Source organism: Poecile atricapillus, chromosome Z (assembly GCF_030490865.1).
Source record: "Poecile atricapillus isolate bPoeAtr1 chromosome Z, bPoeAtr1.hap1, whole genome shotgun sequence".
Lineage (NCBI taxonomy): Eukaryota > Metazoa > Chordata > Aves > Passeriformes > Paridae > Poecile > Poecile atricapillus.
In genome coordinates, this window is record NC_081289.1 from 125341305 (window position 1) to 125363093 (window position 21789).

General features: G+C 38.8%; 1 protein-coding gene across 2 annotated transcripts in view; it reads right to left on the bottom strand.

Annotated features, from left to right (window-relative positions):
- Nucleotides 1-20985, bottom strand: part of RGS7BP (regulator of G protein signaling 7 binding protein) — a 34324-nt gene extending 13339 nt beyond the window's left edge. Inside the window, exons 1-2 of one of the 2 annotated variants that reach the window (XM_058826244.1) lie at nt 20819-20985; nt 17907-18073 (exon numbers count right to left, since the gene is read on the bottom strand). In XM_058826244.1, the coding sequence (XP_058682227.1) occupies nt 17907-18073; nt 20819-20977 (326 nt within the window). In that variant the 5' untranslated portion in view covers nt 20978-20985. Of the gene's footprint in view, nt 1-12244; nt 12451-17906; nt 18074-20818 lie in introns of those variants that run through there. The other variant, XM_058826245.1, reaches the window with a different exon arrangement.
- Between the last annotated feature and the right edge of the window lie 804 nt (nt 20986-21789).

Consider the following 21789-nt stretch of genomic DNA (forward strand, 5'->3'; position numbering starts at 1 on the left):
ATCTTAGAAAACTTCAGACCCTCTCAGAAATCATGGCTACTACAGGAACTTTGTTTGCAATGTTCCTTTCTAGCTGTCACTGACAGAAAGATTTCAGTGTCTGCACACAGGTGTAAGGAAACAGTGTTTTCCTTATACAGCTATTAAATTCCTATGAAACAAAAATGGTGAAAACTTTTATTTAAAACATTTTTGCTCTTAGTGACAGAATTTTTAATTGTGCAGACTAGGAAAGTGGCAATTATAAATAAGATGCTTGACTCATGAGCCAATTCAGATTTATTAGTGGCTTCCTATTTACAAATAAGTTGGAAGAGTATTCAAAAGCATAGTAATAGGCATTTTAATTGACTATTTTTGCTGTCATAAATCTAATGTGGTTCCTTTTTGCAGACTATATTTATGAACAGGGTGAGAGTAAGAACCCAAAATGTCAATAATATATGCATATTCTGACCCATTCTTGTTTTCTTAAGAATATGGAATATTTCTAACTGGACTATGCGCAAAATTCTTCTCTCATTTGCCAATCCAGAGAAACTGCAGAGATATCCAAGAAAAATATTATACAGAGTTTTTACAATGAGAAGTATTTCCAGCCCAGTACCCTCACTGATTGTCTCAAACTATTTAATTAGTGTTTAATTGTAATAATGACCACAACAATTCCACTAGTTTGCTTCAATGCATGTATATAGGCCTCATTTTCATCTCTGAAAGCCAAATGCTATGATATGAATGCCTACAAAGACTTCCTTTATAATCCTTGAATTCTGTGTACAGAGCTTAACATTTCCTTTTAAAGTTTTATCAATTTATCTATTTCTATGTGTACAATGCTATACCATGAGAAATGCTGAATGAGGGACTAGTACAAATTTCAGAATGCTGGTTATGATACATTTATTATTAACTATTATTAAATAGTATTTAATAGTTATATGCCAAATTAATATTTATATACAAAGAAAAGTTAATGCAAACTTCTAAGTCAGTTGTTCAGTTAGTCCAGCTGATTTTTTAAGAAGACTGCTTTAGTTATTCAAGAGAAATTCATATAAAATGACCTTATACAAGGCTGTGCTAAATTGTGTTTGCAACAGAGCTATTTAATAGTTTATGTGCAGCCAGATATAAGAGAGCTAGCACAGCACTGAGCACCTGCCCATGAGACACAGACCATCACCTCATTGTTTGCTGCATAAAATGCAGCTACAAAAGTGAAAATGCTGTGTTACTCCTACATAAAACATCAGCTTAAGTTATGCAGTTTATCAGGCTGCTATTAAAAGTATAAATTTTTTGTAGAAACATACTTAAGCCTGTCAAACCTATAATAAAACTATTGCATTCTCATGCTTTAACCATTGGCAAAATTAATGGCTTTCTTTCCATAAAATCCAGCTTTTTAAAAATCATGTAATCATGTAACATCATGTGCGACTGAATATGTTTATAAAGCATTGACAAGAAGTGGAATTTCCTTTCCTTCTTATTTTTCTAAGCTGAGATTTAAAATAAAACCTAAAGAGGGAGCTCTTACACCACCTGTATAGTACCCAGTATCATTAAGAGAGGTAAATGCAGCTATTTTGGTAATTATTTTAAAATATTAAAAAAAACAAGATTAAAATGCTCCTCCTTAAATGCAAAGAAAAAAAAGTAAAAATTCATTTAAAAGAAAATTTCCCTCCAAAATAGTTGACAGATGATTTCACTGTACAGTCAAAATATTGGTTACAACTGAGAAACATCTTGAAATTTTCCTGAATTCCCAAAGGTGCCCAGCACTCACAGTTGCACTGAAATTAGCAAAAATTAAGTGAAATTAAGTGAAACATAAGACTACTAAAACTGAAAACTTATTACAGTCTGACTCTCAATTTAACTTAAAAACTTTAGTCACACATTTACAACAGAACAGCATTTTACTTTTAGTATCAACAAGATTAAAAAATATAGACAGATGGACTATCTCTGGTAAGAGTAGCTAAACTATATGATGGTTCTGATAAACTTTTTTGTAAAAGCATTCTTTTGACAAATTCTATGCTTAACACCAAAGAAAAGTATTAATAGTTCTTAAATATTATAAGCTCAAAGGACTATCTAGATATATAATGAAGACTGTCTTCAAAAACCAAAGGAAAATAAACATTTGTCAAGCAAAAACTGAAAATTAAATCATCAAATTCTGTCTTATGCTCCACATATGTACTCCCCTTGAAAAATAATGTAAGTTGGCTTGATGAGCTGTGAAAAAAATCACTGTCCATAAATATTACCCCGTAGATTGTATTTTAAGTTAGTATCTGAAAACACTGTGGTTTAGAAATACAAAGCAGTAAAAGGATGAAAAAGATGAAAAACAAATCTTGCCTCAGACATTTGATCCTTCTGTTGGGACAAAAAGTGTGACAAACACCACAGAAGAGATACACTTAATCCCCTTATATATCAAGTACCAGATACCCCTCTGATAACAGCTCAGGATTAACAGCCTACTAAACCTGCCTCTGCTTTTGTATCTTAAACTGATAGTTTATTTCTTTATCATGTAACCATACATCTTTGAAGGCAACAAAATGAAGGTGAATTCATTTTGAATACAGGTAGAAAAGTTGTAATCCAACAATGATGTTTTCCTCTAAACAGTTCCTGGGAAAATGTTCATATTTGTGTTCCTAACATTTGCTGGGGTTATTTTTTTTAAGAAGTTACACAAACTGCTGTCAGCTTCAGTGCCATGTGTTGGTTTGTTGCTCTCTACATATACAATACTGTGATACAACTGCTATTCCACATCCCAGTCCAGCCAGGAAAAAAGCAAGGCTTGTTCTTTCTAGCAGACCCATAAATTACTGCAATGCTGTCCTTATTAAATCAGAATGTTGTTTTGAAGCAGTTACAACAGCACTCACAGTAACAGAAGACATGTGATCAGGTTTCGTTTTGTTAGAACACTGCAAATCTCCAGTAACTCTGATAAGGCTGATGGAGTCAATCTGAGTATATGATACAGCAGAACAAAATCACAGTGCAGTGACTCATACTGTAGACATTGCTACCTCCCAGGTTGATAAAATTTTAGATATTTCCATGCTAGAACAATTTAGATACATATAGATACAACTATAACTTTTTTTTTTAAAAAAAAAACCATCGTTTTGAAACTATCAGAATCACAGACCAGAATTTTCTAGACTTCTTTTCTCAGAAGTTTTAATGGCTGAACTAACTCAAGCATGGGCAATAGGTAAATCATGAGAGCACTATGCAAGCTATTCTGCTAGAGGACAAACCCAATCACAAATCACAAAGTATATCATCCTGTACACAAGTAAAACAGCACTGAAACAAGAGATTTCAGTAAAACTCACTCCACTCTAGGTAATACTAGGTGTGTGAGATGGAGTTGCAAGGTTTTGGTTGTGATGGTGGTAACAGGTGCCCTTTATCGGATGATGTGAGAGTCTTCCCTGTGCTGGACACAGCCAGTCCCTGCAGCTCTGCAAGGGTTCCTTGGCAGGACACAGCTGAACCTACCTGCTGATCAAAAAACTTATTTCTAATAAGGGCAAAAATAGCCACGGGGAGAAGAGAGGGGCAGGAGTGGGGGAAGAGTAAGAAAGAAGAGAGGAAATATCACGGTAAGAGAAAGAAGGAGGTTCTCCATGGCAGAGTAGATCTTCCCTGCAGCCTGCAGAGCACACCAGAGCAGATGGATATTCCTGGAGGAACTGCCACCTGTGGAGAACCTATGCTAGAGCAGATTTTCCTGACAGGACTGCTGCCTGTGGAGAAGCCTACACTACAGCTGAAGGGAAGTGTGAGGAGGAAGGAGAAACAAGGCAGGTTGGTTATGGACTGTAACCCCACATTCCCATTCTACCTGCACAGTTCAGGAGGGTGGGGGTAGGTGAGGAGTCTGGAGTGAAGTTGAGCGTGGATGCCAGGCAGAAAAGGTAGCTTGATGTTTTTTTTCTCTTCCCATCACTTAAATTAGAAATTATTTTTATTTTAATTGGAATTAATTAGGGTAATCTTTCCCAAGTCAAGCCTGCTCTACAGACAGTCAATGTCCTTATCTTTATTTCCACCTAATCTTTCTCATTCCTGTTCTTCCTGTCTTCTCCCCATATTCTGCTAAGGAGTAAAAAATTAGGCGGGAGTTTGGATGCTGTCTCAAAATAGGATACCACTTTAGCTAAGCTTAAAATCCCCAGCAGGATGTTTTTAGGTACTCAGAATCCCAAATGAAATTGCATATGTATCAAATTATGCTTCTGAGTTCTCATAAGATTTAAAAAAAAAAATAAAAAAAAAATAGAAAAGCAGGGCTTGATCACCACATCTTAAGCCCATTGAGCCTTCCTTCAGCTGTCTGTCCCTTGCTTCTACTTTAGAGAAATCCAGGAGACTTTTGCACTAGCCAGACATGAGCAGAACAGAGCCTTTTTCTCTACAGGTTATCAGTTAGATGAAAGAAAACTTCGGGTGAGCTCTCAAGTCAGCCTTGTTAGATTTAGCCTCAGCTGAATAAAAAATTTCACAGCCGCAAATGATACCAAAGAACAGATAAATCCAAACCATGACACAGACCTTCCAGAAAAGATCTGAGCTAACCAAGCAGGAGACAGTGACATTAGCTGTATATGCAATAACTCTTAGGCTTATCAAAGAAATTCCTATTCAGAACACTGCCTTGTCAGCATCAACAAGTTGTTCTCAAATGAATTTGATAAAAATGTAGAGAAAGCACAGATAAGTTTGTGCCATCCAACAGGCTCAAGCCCAGCTCTTTTACTGCAGGCAGCTGAAAGTCATGCTGCCTGTGGATTTGCCCTTTGATTTTAATTAACCGTCTCTTTAAAATGTCCCTTAATCACTCACTATTCGTTAATGAATGATTTACAAACTCTACTTTCCAAAAGTCTGCAAAACATGAATGTATTCATACTTATAGTCCTGTCCAGTTCCTTTGATTAACAGTTGTACAGAGTTTTTTATGAAAACTAGTATCTGATTTATGAAAGTGGTTCTGATCTGTGTGGACAAATAGGGTCAAACTTTCCAGTGAGTCTGAAGGAGAGTTAGATGCTTCAGGTATTTGATGCCGTAGGATCTAGGTCACACTGAACTAGAAACACACTGGATTTAGAAGAAACTCTGCTGCAGGCCAAATGATGCCATCTGCTGTTGACCACTCACAGGACACTAAACCAGATGATTCCTCAGATTTGTGACACTTCCTTTTTCCATTTTATTCCTGTCATTAGTACCTTCTTTGAATATAAATTTCAACATTTTTTTTTCCAAAAGGCATCCCATAACACATTAGAGTGATCTGGATATCTGTTACTTGCTTGTAACTCAGATTTCTGGTTTTCTGTATTTCAAAATGAGAAAACCAGAGCAGTTGTGAAGGTATGTTAGAATGAGAAGAAGCAAGGAACAGTGTATTTGCTTTTCCTCACAAATATTCACAAACCACCTATTTAAGAATTTAAACTGAAGGGAAGATGTTCTTTAAGGTTTCACTGTGATTTGGGTAGGAGCTATATTGTATTAAAAATTACTGAAAAAAATTCTACATTTTCATAATAGGTTTTTTTTGTCTAAATAAAAAATAGGTTTCTAAATAGGTTTTTTTTGTATTTTTGGTCAAATACATCAATACTGTGATTGCTACAATTCTAAACTGGAAGGAAGACTGCACATCCTGTAGATATTACTAGATTGATCAGAATAAGGTAGTGTTTGGAATTTTTTATGTATCAAATGCTTCCAGGAGTGCCTTGAATATATCATGCTTATACCTCAGAGTATTTTTTATCTGTTTGTTTTTTTTTTTTAAAAAGGATGTTCAAATACCTCCATATAAAAGTATTCCAAATGAAACTGTGTTATAGAATCAGTAGAAGAATCTCACACAGCATCACCAGATACTTCACAGATGAAATCTGTAAGATCAGTTAAAAATCACAGCTGACTGAGAAAACTTGAATGTGTCAAAAAAGAAAAAAAGAAAAAAAAAAAAAGAGAAAAAAAAAGAATAGAAGGAAATAGAAGGAAAAAAGAAACAGATTAGCTTCCTGAATTTAAATTCATATATGGAGAAATAAAATTTTAAAACCATCTGTTGATAAAATGTGTTCAGGAAGGAGTATTCTAGCTAAAAGAACTTTGTGATTTTTTTATTTCAGATTTTTTTAATCCTGCTTTGGTCTCCACTTGACTTTGTGAACTGGCGTTACTTTTGTTTTTTCCCCTCTTTGAAAAGCCCTTTTTTTGTGCTTGGGAAACAAGGATTACTCCATGAAGTCTTCCTTAGGCATTCAGTATTGGGTTTAGCAGCTGCACAGACAAACTACTTGTTTCTGAGTCTTGAATGATGCAAAATGAATTGCAAAAGGCTGTACACACACTACTTTGGGTAGGTCTGCAGCTAAATTATATGCCCAGACTTTGGAACGTCCACAACTTTGGTGCACTGGGGCTCTTCATCCTGCATGAAGGGACTGCTTCCTCAGCACACAGGCTCACCCTGTGCTGAGTCTTATGTACTGTGGTTGTAGTTGTCACACTATTCCCAAGTACCAAACACTGCTTTGTTGGTGTTGGGGTTTTTTTTGGGGGAGGGCTTGTAAATGCATATGGGTGGATAATGCTGCTTCACCACAGTAACAACTCCAGAACTGTTGGAAATAACTGGAAGCTGCTGTATAAACACGGCACTTTTAAATATTTTGCCACTCAACCATTTGCCATGTTTCCAAGATTACCAACAGTACATTTGCAATGATCTGTCTTGCCATGATAGACAGAGATATGAAGTGTCAGCTTCTCTTTGCTCACGCAATACGTGCAAACTTGTTTTCTTCTTAAAAGGGAAAGCAATTTCTTCAACAACTTCTAGAACAGAATTTAATATGTATTTGAATTCTTACACCAGATCTGCTGCCAGGAAATGTTCATGACGAAAGTCCTCTTAGATAAGAGCAGCAAGATAAAAAATGGAATATAAAAGAAAAGAAGACCTTCTATGTTAATATACAAACAATTTGGTATATTATTTCTCTGATAGTTAAAAATTATGTGGTAGATCTCTAAATATTCCCATCAAGAAGAAAATTCTATTCAATAGCCAACACTTTGGTTTATGTAAAATTTAAAAACATGAATTTAAGCAGATTTAAGTGGTAAAACTGGAAGGATTCTGGATTAAGGAATGCTTCATTTAATGCTGTGTCAAGATGAGATCTTAATGCCCAGTTAATGGCTTCAAATATTTTATTAATTGTTCAGAAACAGAATGATAAAGCAATTAGAAAAACTAGAACAGATTTTGTACACATTGGTTGGAATTTTTCCAGTGGAAGCCTGACAGACCTAGTATCTCCCACAGCTGGAGACTGATCTTGCAAAGTACTGATGATGCTGAAGAGCAGCTACTGTTTGGTACTTGACCTCTTTCTAGAGCAAACCTCCACGTACCATCACAGTAAAGTCTTTTCCTAGTTGCCTATGCAGGAAGTGCAGCACTTGAAAGAGCATGATCAAACATGGCTCTTAATTGCACGGCCCTGCACAATTAACTTGGCAACGCCATCGGCTGATTTCAGTGAAGGGCACAGAATCAAAATGGTTCCTTTCCAGCTAGAGAGCAGCGTTCCAGAATGTTGAGAAATACTAAGCATTAGTAAAAACATTTCCATTAACTGGCAATTTTCAGTCCAAAACTTAGAAAAAAGAGGCAAGAAATCAGAAGCAAATCCCAGTATATGTGGAAATCTATGAGTTCATGCTGAAGCCTTTCTAATGCATAACTTCATTATCTCATGTTTTCACTTCTCTTAAGATATATGAACATATTGTCAACATAGTCTGGCTTTATAAGATTCAGTGAGAATCAGAAGTAATTTTCTGAGAACAATATAAGCCAAGCTAACCAAAACAAAGATAGGCAAAGTGTCTATCACAAAAAATTGCAGCCATGTAGGATTTCTTAAATAGTATTCAGGAAAATGATCATGAACGAAGCACTTAAAACTCACCATTAAATTCTTAGCTTCAGTTGTGCATCACTAGAAACTTACAGAATATAAATAATGAAATATGCTGTTGAAACAGGTCTCAAAGCAGTGGGCCTAATGGGGACACAAAGGCACTCCTCTTGGCCATCTTGGTTACAGATTAGTACAAGTGCAACTTTTATTTACATCTGTGAAGATAGGTATGAAGTATGTATTATTTTTTTTCAGAAATACTGCAATAAATTATTTTTTTTTTAGATTGGCCTAACATTGATTTTGAACCATGTAGGCTTCTCTGGTACTCCTAATTTTTGTGGGCATAGAAATTAGCATGGCATGACAGGCTCATAACCAGCTGCACTTCTATCTTTAACTACCTTCTAAAATTTATTTCTAGATCCTCTTGTGGAGCACTATTTACTGACATAAGTTAGTAACACTCAGGTTTTTGTTCAAGCTTATTAAGTGATTCCACTTGTGACATGAACGACAAGACAGAGCAACAGGAGTTGCTATGTGCTGTTATATGTTAGGGCTTAGGATTCCAGTAAACTGACATTTAAAAATCAATTTCAAAATAAATTAATTATGGAAACAATGATAAAAATGTAATATTCAGTATTTAGAAATTCTAATTTAGAAATTAGAATTTAGAAAATGTGTTATTTAGAAAGCACTATAGCAATAATAAAACAGAATATTTGAAAACAATGCTTTTCCTTGAAAGACTCAAATATACTGTAAAATTATTAGGTATTTTTCAGAGATAGTAAGTATCGGTACACCTATTTAATAAGAGATGCATCAGATACATCAGCCAGAGGTTGAATGAGATTTTCCAGACTTTTCCCAAAAAATCCAAACTGGATTTTGAAGAAATTATTACTTTTGTTAGCCATGTTTACTACAGTAATGCCACAGATTGAAAGGCCAGTGGATTTTGGTGGGCTTGTTACTTTTACATTCAAGACTCTGCCACAAGGAGTTCCCAAATAGTTAAGGTGACAGCAGCAAATCAGATGTTGATTTCATTACTGTTTAGAGACAGGCTATGAGGAAAAAAAAAATCAAGAAACAGAAACACTGGCAAAAAGGGATGACAAATGAGAAAAGGGCGTGAGAAAATCTGGACTGAAGCAAAGGTAACAGCAACTGTCAAAACAGAGCTCGCATTTAATAACTTAATTTTTAATTTAATTTTTTAATTTAAAAATACCCACAGTTCCTGTTTCTAGAGATGTACCTAACTGCTGGATCCTCTGGCTGATTACTCCCAGAGAAAATCAATTGCAAAGCAAAGGTGTGAAAAGCTTTTTATGTCCAACAATGAGAGCAGATCTTCTGAAAGGACAAAAATGGGGCAAGAGAAGGCTATGATGTCAGAGATTGCTGGCAGAAACACTGAATTTTCTGCAAAAGGTCAGCTCTGACTCTGCAGCATTTCTAAACAGGCCCTGCCAATGTAATTCAGTCCCCAAGTCTCTTTGATAACTTATGTTGTTTTCCTTCACTTTAATTCCTCATGTAAAGGTTCGTATACCTAAGAATAGGAAGTTAGTTATTTCAATCATTGCTACAGATAAATAGTCTTACCTATGACTGGAATACTCCATTATTAATTAGTTAGACTTTGAGAAACAACCCTTCTAAAATCTAACTGTAGTGGAATGCTGCTTGTGCACAGCTGAGAACATTCCACTGAAGGACTTGAATTACAGTAGTATCTTAGTTTTTGGTATCATCTTCCAGGTTCCAGGAACACACAATGGGAGTGATGAATGCAGAGGGCATGTTAAAATTGAAGGTAAAGACCTTAAACCTGCAGGCTACTCTAACCCTAGGCACAGTGCAGATGAATTTACAGTTTGCCAGGTTGAAGATATAAAATGATAAAAGATAAAAAATGCTGAGGAATAGTCAGCCTTTACCTGAGTTCTGAATCTCTGTTTCCCTGTATCTTTATGTGTTTTATCTGCTTAAAATACAGAAAAAAAATGGGAACAACGATTAGAATACCACAAAAGAAGTTCTCTAACAGTTTTCAGTGTTTACCTGCAATGGCACTGCTTGAAGCCCAAGTACAGAGCAGACCTCAACATCGTTTTGCTTCCTCATGCAAAATACTCTTTCCACTGGATTAGATGATGGCAGTGTGCCCCCTAATTCTCTACAACTACCTCACAGCTTCAGGCTGTGTCATAGAGGAAAAACTATGCTGCTCTCCCAGAGAGAATAATGCTATTTGTGGTGATCCTCAAGCACAGGCAGCATCCCTGGCTGCTGGGCTGGGACATGGATTCCCTGCTCTTGGGAGTACCCTTCATGCAAGTGGCAGGCTGACCCGTCTGGCTTACCCAGCAGTCTTCGAGTGGCTCAGCAGTGGCAGCATTGCACTGGAAAGGGCTGTAAATGTGCTAATTGAGTGTCAGCTGGAATAAAGGGGCAAATAACTGACTGACAAAGATTATGTCTGTTCTACTTTTAGCACTCCCTTTCCCCTTTTCTCACTTCTCTCCCTTTCCTGGGACACGGGTGCAAGTGGTCTAGAAATTAACTTGACGCACCCTCAGCTTTGCCTAGAAGAAAGTGTAAGAGTCCACTGTGTTTTGTGAGGAGCCCAAAGCTGTCAGTGGCTGTCAGGCTCTGAGAATGCTCTGCCAGCACCTCTGGGAACAATCTTGTCAGAGCTTGGACAAGCAAGAATGTTGTCCTTCTGACTGCTGGTGAGGTTTATCATTAAGCAAGTTGCTATAAGCTCTTCCACTCTGTCAAAAATAACATATGTTGTGTTACTGCAGATGTACAACTTTCAGAATGTTCAGAATTACTGTTCTGAACATAGAAAAATAATAGAGTAATAAATTCACTTTTAGGTCTGTTTGCCCTTTACTAAATCTGGCCTCCAGTTATGAAAGAGAGATCTATAAAGGGAGATATTAATACCTTGTATCTTCAAGTCCCAAACACCTATTAAAGCACTTCCAAAGACAGAGATACAAAGAAAACGTTGGTCTAAAGAGGTCAGATATTTTCAGTATTCTAGCCTTAGTAAATAACCTTGTTTTTCTTCCATTATTTTCTTTCTGAACTCGACATACCTGATTTAAACGATTTCATTTTCAACTTGCAACTTAAATTGAGCAAACATATTTTATTCTTAATAAGCAAGCCTACCTTAACTCAGTTCCAAAGAAAAACTTTTATCTTTTTGCTCTTCCTTTCCATCATTTTAGATGCATGTGGATTGTATAATCAGAGAAATTTTTTTACAAGGAATCTATTCAGAACAATACATATGCATCTTAACCTCTTGTGAAAGGAGTAAGCTATGATATACTTACTGCACTATCACACACTACATGGTCCTGAAGGGGTACATTAAACTACCCACATCTGATCTTGTTTATTGAAACATTCCCATGCAGACCAACTCCCACTAGTCAAAACAGGATTTGAGTCACTGGAACAGGTCTGGTCTCTGATATATGGTACCAAGTTCACAATCACTTCAGGATGTAGAAATCAGTGAATATATGCCAGCCAAACAAAGTGAAATAAACACTGTCATAATTTGCTTCTAGAATCTGATATGCTCAAAATCACAAGAAAATTTTAAGCATGTAAGAAAATTCTAATAAACATTTACAGGAGCTGAATATCAAAGTTGAGGGGAAATGAGACTTTATATGACAAGAATGCTCAGTAATCCTGAAAAGCTCTTCTTTGAAGGGAGACAAAGCTCTCCTCAACTTTACCAATTTCGGACAGTCACAGTTAAATCATCAGGACAATTTCCTAAGTACTATTAAATGATTGTAAGAATTGTGGATTCTAGCATACCACATTAAAACAACTTACTGAGATGCTTTTAGTAAAGCCTGTGAGAGCAAAATTATGTTACACATTTCCAAGAGTTTTCTGGAGGATCTCAGTATTTTTTAACTAGACAGGATTTTTAAGGTCAGAACTTAAAAGCTGCTCCTGTTTAAAACATCTGCAACACGTTAGCAAGAAACACAAAACCTCAGATGGATTCAGAAGGCATTATGCTACTGGTATTATCATGCATAACAGCATTGATTCTTGCAGTGAATATTGACTTCTTTACCTGTTTTCTTACACATAACACTATTTTTGATATTTAACTGTACTTTGAATCAGGCCACATTCTGGTTATCATGCTGCAGTCTAGTAAGTGAAGCACTTACCTTATTTCGTAACTTTCATCTGGCAGTTGAAACAATGCTAACAACTCCAACAGAGGTTGGCTACAGGCAGCAGTGCCTGTGGTTCAGAACCCCATGATCAAGATTATCACTCTCCTCACCTCTAATACATACACTGAGAGGAGTACCATGGCAGTGACTGCAAAGATGTCTAGGAAGGACAGAGATCATAAATGCTGCTCGATCAGTATCTAGCTGGGGCAGACCTCTGGTTTGTTGCTCTATCTGCTGCCATAAAGTTGGTTTTGAATCAAGATTATAAAAATTCTTCCCTGTTGAGCTAAGTGTTGCTGCAATTTGTTTCTGCTCAGCTAATACTGACAGCCAGCAGAGCTTTATTTAACATCTGCAGCTAAACAGTTAAGACGGTTTCTGTTATGCCTATCTTAATACAGCTTTCATTAACTTATAGATCTGGAGTCTTCATTTAATTTGACAAATACTTTGAGGGAGCCTTTTTTGTTTGTGTGCTTTAAAAAGCAGATAATATTTTTTTAGGATTGTAATTCAGGGTAAATCCAGATAATTCAGTGAAAAACTGGCCACAATTGGGTGTCAGTAGAATGTTTTAAAACAGCCTTAGGAAACTACCTCATATTAACTAGCTCTGAGAAATTACTATTTGGTGCTTATTGCAGACATGAGAATACCTACTGCAGACTGCAATGGAAAACAAAAGTAGAAATTACGTAAAATTAAAAACTTAAATAGTTTTTATGATAGTCTTTTTGTGCACAGGATTGCAATCAGGATGTGATTCTTAGCTCACTTTCTCAACTCTTTCTCTCATGCTTCATGAACTTAGGGAAACTTAAAATTAGCAACTGTTTTATAAAAGTAACAGATGCACATGGGTGTCAAATAAGGAAACTTTTTCTTTGAATTTTCCCAAGGAGATTTATGATGACTTTGTCACAGGCTGAAAGGGACACCAGAACTAATTTGCTCCAAGCCTCCTGCTCTAAGCAGCATCAGCTACAGAGGGTTACTGAGGGCCATGACCAGTTGAATTCTCAGTATCTCCAAGGGTGGAGACTCCAGAACCTCTCAGCGCACCAGTTCTAATATTCTATCTGCTTTACAGTAAAAAAGAAGCTAAAAAAAATTTAAATCAATTTTTATTTGTATTTCAATTTTTACCTGCTGTCCTATCACTATATATCACTGAGAATAGTCTGACTCTGTCTTCTTTACATTCCATCAAGTATTTTTATACATATTGATAATATCCCGCTCCCAGCCTTCTCTTCTCCAAGCTAAACAATCCCAGGTCTAGCAGTATGTGGGATGCTGCTTAATCATCTTTAAGGTAGTTGACTAGACCTGTCCTTTCCTCCTTTCTACTAGGGAGCCCACTGCTGGACCCAGTATTCAAGAGCCCTGAGTAAAAAGGAAGGATGAGCTCTGTGGACCTGCTGGCAGCATTTCCTAAAGCAGCATAGAAGGCTGCTGGCCCTCTTTGCACAAGGGCACAGCTCTGGCTCATGGTCAACCTGATGTTCACCAGAACCCCCAAGATCCTCTTCTGCAGAGCTGCTGCCCCAGTGTGTACTAGAGGTTTAATCCTCCTTAGATTTTGGACTTTGCAACACTAGTCAGAAAAACAGAAAAATCACTTTCAGAGCTATGCTCACACAGATGTACATTGCCATGCACCCCTGAGCTCTTCACACAGTTTTGTTTCATGCAAAAAAAGCCACTGCCAACATATATATCAGACTGTCACAGAGACACTGCCAGTTCTGGTCTCAGTGTGCCAAGTGCACACATTATGTAAGCCTATCAAGTGCCTGAGAATATGTAAGGACATTTACAAAAGTGTGTGCACAGTTGTGCAGACCTGTATCTTAAAATACAGTTCTGAGTTATCTTTCTCTTGACACCCCAGACTCAGTGGACTCCACATATAAAACCAGCTCCCTGTTTGACGAATTCTAACAGATCACCATTCTACCATTCCATAAAGCAGACTCCCTTCCACAACAGAGATCTGCATCTTTCCCCCCACCCCCATCTTCTCACTGTTACGAATTTTTTTCTTTCTTTTTCTTTGGAAAAAAAATCATGCTGACTCATTTTCTTGTTCCTGTACTTTCTCTAGTTTTGACTGGACAACTAATACTACAAGGATGCACAATGTAAATACTTTCAGATTTTTAATTTTTGCTACATTATACAGCAGAAAATGTGATGAAAGGACCAAACCTTACTCACCCTCCTCAGAAGACAGCTCATTAAGAATCACTAACAAATTTTAGTATGAGAGCAGGAGCTGACCTGAAGTCCTGAGAAATACAACACTGAAGAGAGGGTTTGCTTTAGGGCATTCCTAAAAGAACACTAACTAGCATTAGGATATTTCAATTTAGATTATTTTTACTTCTAATCGGTATTCCTCTTATCTAAAATCTTACTATTTCTATAAGAAAAAGATATCAGAGCAAGTAAAGAAGAGGATATAGTGTCTATGAGGCCCTATTAAGTTGGAGACTTAATTTGAAGCTTCCTTTTTCAGTAATTTTTTTTTAGTAAATAGGTTTTTAAAGACATCACAGTGTAAAGATGTCCTTATCCAATCTCAGCATTTTTTTGAGTAAAATATCTTAATATTTAGAGAAATTGCATTTGTCAGATACGGACTGTTCAGATCCAGCCTTTGCCTACTGAATGCTGAGTGCTGGGTAGAGTCAAGTATGTGAGAGAAGGCATCTATGCATAATCTTTTTTGCATCTTTGCGTATTATTTTTTTATGAAATCTCTGCTACCAGCAGTTGTCAGGTTTGAGCTAGATACAGGGTGATATGGTCTAATCCAGTGTGGACTTTAAAAGGTTTCCTTGCTACCTCATCTTTTTTTTCATCATCTCCTTTGTCTTTCTTTCTCTCAGTTTTTAAAACGTGTGAGTTTCACTTCCTCTGCTTCTATAGCTGAATCTGCTTTTGTTGGCATATCAGTGTATCCTTTTTCTACAGGTACACTTGCACGCTTCTACACTACACTTCTCTTCTTGTTCACATTACAGCGCTGTCCTACTTTGATGTGTGCCTAATATTCCAGAACTGATATGCCCAAGACCAATGTATTTTTTTGTCCCCATGATTTCTATCCTGCGAAGTTTCTAATGCATTATCTCCACCTCAGCATTTCTTTCCCTTCCCACAATTTCCAAATTTCTTCCCAGAGCTCCCTTCCCCAGCACTAGAGGATTTGTTTTTACTTCTTTCCTTCCAAGTCTTTGCATCTTTCCTCTTTGTTACCTTGCTTAGTCTTGTACTACAAGTGAATTAAGAAAGGAAATAGGTGCCTCTTCTAATTGTCCAAATCAGGTGTTTAAGAATCTCAAATGCACTAGTGCCAACAGGAGTTGGACTAGGTGATCTCTAGATGATCACCAGAGGTCCTTCTAACCCTAACAATTCCATCATTCTGTTAAATCCTGATATATTCAAAGAGGAACAGCATCACATTAAGGTGTCTGCTAATGTTACAAGGAAAACACAGCACAAACAAGATAAACAAACTTAGTATTCTCTTAGACAGTGACACCAGCTTCTCCAAAGGAAGAGTGCCCTGCAACACCTCAGATAGATCACTTAGAGACTAACTGAACATTACTGATGGCCTAAATTAATAGAATGGTATTCGCTCATGAAATGTTCTAGTCTGGTAACATAAACAGCTTCTTGCTATTATTTCTTCTAGGCGGGAAAGGAACACATTTTCTTTAATAAGTTTTGGGAGACAGAACTTGTTGTGCTACCCAGTGCAGTGCTGTGCATTTTGAGCTAAAGCAGTGAACTAAATAAGCCTTCATCCCATATGCTGACTAACAGTGGTTTCTGAACAACACACTACCCTCCTGATTATTTAACACTGACGATGATTTAATGCATTCCCTAAGCATTTTTTTTCCCAATACTTTTTTCTTCCTAGCCAATTAGATTCCTATTCCAGATCCGATTTCATATGCACTACATCAGTATTTTTGCTGAGGTAAAGACTAAATCTCTGAGACTATTTATTACCCCTCTCCTTCTATTTATTTTCTTGCTGTATCTTCATATCCCACCTTTCCTCAAAAATACAACAAAAAAGTTAATGCCTCATTATGGCTTTCCTCAGCTACAGGAGGGTGGGGATGCAAAGCACATCTTGTAAAATGTTTGTCAAACCAAACAAGTAATTTCCAGAGAGTTTCTAACACCTACCAGTTGTTATGGATATCACAGTATTATCAGAGTTATTTTAAAACAGTTTTAGATTAGCCAAATGTCAATCTCGCAGCAACTGCACAACCTTCAGGACATCTTTGTGCATATGACAGACTTCCAGCTGTGAAATGATTGCTTAAAACAACTGTGTATTTTCTAAATGAGCATGTATCAATTGTTTTCTTTACAGGGAAAAATATTTAAGAGTTACAAAATAGGTTCAGCTATTCAAATGTATTTTTTTAGTTTATATTAGTTTTTCTTTTAAAAAGAAAAGTCTGAAAGCACACAAGATAAATTTTACTACTGTTTCACATTTTTCAATGTACTGGTTAAACAGAACTATGTCTATTCATTGCTAGTTTTTTTAAAGTTCCCATCAACTTTAGTATTTTAAAAGCATGTATTTTGTTTGAGGAACAAATCAGAGGTCACAAAACCAACTTAAGTCACTCTGCACAAAGTCTTACTTGAAAATGATGACATTTCTATTAAAACACCCAACCAGTATGTTTTCCTGTTTGGTTTGTTTCTTTGGGCTCCCCTTATATATCAAACCTATAACAGATTTCTTTTACATATTAAAGTGATGAAAGAAATTCAATGGAGATTAGGCAGAGCTACAAAAAAAAGATGGTGGGTTTTTTTTTTCTAGTGGTGCACAATGGCTTATGGTAGATAAGTTAGATGCAGGAAGTTCTGAGAAAGTGTAATCAGAAAGACATGACTCAGGGGGTACATGTATAAATGCAAATGCCCCAGTCATCATACTGTGAAGCACCCACATGGAATTAGCAGCACGAATTCCCATTTTTTAGGAAAGAGCTATTTATTCTGGTTGATCTTGCACTGAGGCATAGTCTCAAGTATGTGATAATACATTCTGTCACCATGGAAAAAAATGTACATAATGTGATACCAAAGAACAAATTAAAACATTATATGCTGGCAAAGCTTTCACTCTTATTTCAACACAAACAAGGGTTTAAAAACATGTAGAAGGTAAACACAAGTTTTTAGACTAGTATTTGTATTCACTTTTCTCAATTTTCACCAAATTTTGGTTGTTTCTTAACTATTCAATTAGGTATACTGAATGGAAGACTGGGCAGAAAGCTATTGCTATTTAACCCTTGAAGGGCATGGCACGGCTTCCCCCTTGATCTACAGTGATACACAGTAAAATCTTGTTTGTCTTATATAAAAGCATCCAGCGAAATCAGAAGGATATGTTCTTGGTAAGGGGACCAGGATTTGATCCCAAATTGTACTATCATAAAGATATGGACATTCTGCAAAATCTGTGGTCATATGCCTCTATGCCTAAAACAGAAACACAGATTAATACTTTTCCTGAAAGTTTCCATTATGTAGTATTTAACAAAGATTTGCACATGAATATGGCTTTAATTAAACATAAGTTGCCTCCTACCCAGAAATTGCTGCTAGTTTTTGGTGAGCCTGATAGGCCATCTCACATCCTCGGGTTCGAGTTTTGTGCAATTCCGCATGCAGAGAAGGACAGGTGACTGAGACATCCCCAATAGAAATGACCAGCTCCCGATAGAGAGCCACCTGGGTATTGAACTCCTGGACAAGCTGAAAAACAAAAACGATTTACATACATGAGAATTTTTAACTACATTGGTAAAAACAATCCAGTGTTTTAAAAACATGCCAAATCTAGGGCTTGTTCCTGCTGCTCACAATTTCATACTACACAGGATCAAGAGCACACAATTCAGTAAACGATAGAGCCTCCACAGCAGCTGCTTCTTCTATGAGCTATAAATGTTCATCTGTAGGAAAATAGTGTTTCTGCTTTTAATATCTGAAAGTGTTAGAGTTATTAGTATTAAGTATTAAGCAGACAAAAAAACATCTGTTTTATTAGTAGCATGAGGTTATTTTTTGCTATCATGAAAGGCAAAAATATCTCCAGAAATTATTGCCTTTGCTCCTCCTGCTTCCTGATTAACAGCATGTTCAGGGACTGGAATGTAGCATTTGCTTTTAAATTGGCAATTTTGCGAATTCATTTTGTAATGATTTCTGTTCTGTCACTTTCCTTCAACCCAGATTTCTGACTTAAAACTCATCTGCTGTTACTGGCTGAGAAGATGTACCAGATAAGCACTTTCCTGTTAAAATTCCAGAAAGCACCTTTTCTGAAGTGCATGGGGGAAAAAGAAACAAATGAGTTAATAAATAATACAACCTGCACAGAAATCCAATATCCAGCAGATCCATAGAGATGTTACTGGATAAATGGGCAATTTCAGAGTGATGGAAAGATCATTATTGTTTAGTTCCACTGATGACATACATGGAATTATATTTTAAGGAAATTAAGCATTTGCTGCCTTCTGAAAGACTGCACATAAGACCATTTGCTCCACATGGTGGCGGGGGTGGAAGGATTGGAGTAATAGAACAGAATATTTATTTATCTGTGTTTTGCCCTCAATTTCCAAACTACATAAAAACAGAGGAGAGTAATTGCTCATAATTCTGCAGTCATCATTATCACCAGAAGTTCAACACACCCCAACATAAAAATATGCCAAGAACCTGGTGTCTATCAGAGCTACCAATTTTTAAAGTCAAGCCCCCAAATTCTCATGCTCAGGAAATAAACGAGTCACTTCTGCAGTATTACATTCATACCCTTCATGCATCCCACTGCAATGAACTGTATAGCTGAGAACTGGTATCAAAAATAGTTCTGGCCATGCTTCCTTAAATTTCATTTTAAGAATACCAAATAGGTTCCTCTGCTTCAGGAGCAGCAAGTCAATCCCAGTGCATTTCAGTACATCTGCACCCTCCCACACCTAGATCCCAAACAAACCCAAAAGCACCCACCAAACAAAGCCCTAGGCACAATATTTGCTAAACACGTCTTCAACTCTTATCATTCTGCAGCTTAAGAGAATGCATGAAGGCAATGGAGAGGAAAAAAATTGTACTATGATGTGTCATAGTGTGATTATTGTGCATTAGGAAGAAGCGAAAAGTGTCGCATCCTGCAACTGGACACTGGTTGCACCAGACGCAGTTTGCCAGTTCTCACCAGACATCTCTTCCTTAAACAGTCTCATCCCAGCCACCTTAGCACTGCCCAGGAAAACAAAACCACACATGTTGCTGAATCGAGACAGAAAACAAGAAAAATGCCACACTGATTTTACCTCCTGAATCCTACCGCAACTTGATAACCCACCTATAAAACATATTTTATTTCTAATCAGTTAGTTTTTAAAACTTCTCTGTAACTAACCACATTATGCAAATGAGAATTTGTTTCCTCATTCATCGGGAATGAGAAAAAAGGCAAAACCCAGTAAGATCCACTTGTTGGGTATATTAATAGAGCTACAGTGGCAGCTTTTGTTCCTCCATGCACTGGGAATTGCTCCCAATCTTGAAGCATCAGAGTGGATAATCTGCCAGCACATTTTTCAGCACAAGAGGAAAAAAAATTGCCAGAATCCAGCAGAATAGAAGCAACAACTCCATTTTCAATGCTACTGGACAGAGCTTTGGCCAGGTATGGCTTTATCAAGATAAACTAGCAGCAACTTATTTTTTTTCTTTATCTGTCACTAGCTAGAGGAGCAATTTTGGGGCCCAGTGTCAGGCTGATGGTAGCTCAAGGAGCCTGAAAGGGGGCATATGGTGCTGATTTGGAGAAAAGTGTCAGGATACAAGCATTTTGGGTATGACTGGGGAAAAATCTCATACCAGAATGTGACAGTCCATAAGTAACAGAGACACAAGTGCTTCACCTGAGGTCTTAAAACTGCAACCAGTTACTCTGGGAAGACTAGTAACAGGTACCACATGTATCAGGGACAGAATTTCAGGGCCTCTAATTCTGTGTCCTGATTTAGAAGGATATTAGGGCAAGCATGTGGTTGCTGCACAAGATAGCAAGTAGGCAGTGCAGTGACTGATTTGAGATAACTATTTACCCATTTAGGCTCCAGTGAACCCAAGTCTGGGTATAAATTTGGACGGATCTACAATAAAGCAACTCCAGCTGCTTTGCGGTGTGTGTACTGGGGCGAGGACTCCTGCTCCCGCAGGACTGTCCAGGCGCTCGGCTCCGCGGGCGGGCGGGCTCCCTGTCCCGCAGGTCTCGTCTTTCCTCCCGGCTCCGGCTTTGGAATAGCGGCGAGCTGGAGTGCAGGGCAGCAACCCCGGAGGGGACTGCGGGTTTAAAAACAGTGCAACTGCACGTGATGGGAATTGTCAAGGTGGCGGGAGAAGCGGCACCGCTACCTGCGCCGGGAGAGCTCGGAAAAGGCAAAAAACTACCGCAAGCCCGCCCCGGGTACTCACCATCTTACAGTCGTCCAGGGTTCTCTGGGTCTGGTAGGCGCTATCGGAGCCGCTGCCCTGGCGTTCGCTGTCGCGGCCGTGCGGCGAGGTCCTGCTGCCCTGGAAGATGGAGGCGGCGGAGCGGGGGCGCTTCCTGCGCCCGCTCGGTGCAGCGTTCATGCACACGCATCCGCCGCGCGGAGCCGCCCGCGGGCGCGGGCAGCGCCTTCCCCGCCGCCGCCGCCGCCCCGGGCACGGGTGCGGGCCCGCGCCACTCGTCGCCTCGGCCGGGCCGGAGCCGCGCCGCTCACGGCAGCGACCGCGGCTGCTGTGGGCGATAGCCTGGCGCCTGCGGAAAAGCCCGGGGAGCGCCCTTCAGCATCGCCTCCGCTACCGCGCGGAGAGGCGGAGAGGCTGGCGCCTGCCCTCCTTCAGCAGCATGTCAGTCTCCGCGGAACCGCCCCGCCGATGGCATGCTCCGCCGTCCTCCTTCGCGCCGCCGGCGGTGGTGCGGGGAGCGCGACCGTGCCCTCTGGGAAAGGGCTCCCATACAGCGCCCAGCGCTCCCGGCGGGCGCCCTGCCACACGCGACGGGTCGGGCTTCCCCGCCAGGAGCGGCGCGAAAGGTCCGGAGGGGCTGGCACCGTCAGCAGCACCGCCCCCGCTGGGCGGGAACGCCGCGCCCGCGCCCGCCGTGAGGGGGCCGGGCATCGCCGCGCCGAGCCCGGGGAGCAGCTGTCCAGCTGGGAGCCGCCGCCGTGCCCCTGGGAGCCGCCCAGGCGCACCCCGGGACCGTAGGGCACCGCCCGCCTCGCGTCTGGCGAAGTTGATACCGGTCTTCAAGAGGCGTGCTTAGGCGTCGCTTTTCTTTTTTAAAAAAGACTTGGTTCGCTGCTCAAATTTTATCAAATTTAGTCAAATGTTAGAGACCGTCCCAACGAGGGACACAAGGATGGTGGAGGATCTGGAGGGGAAGCCTTGTAAGGAGCAGC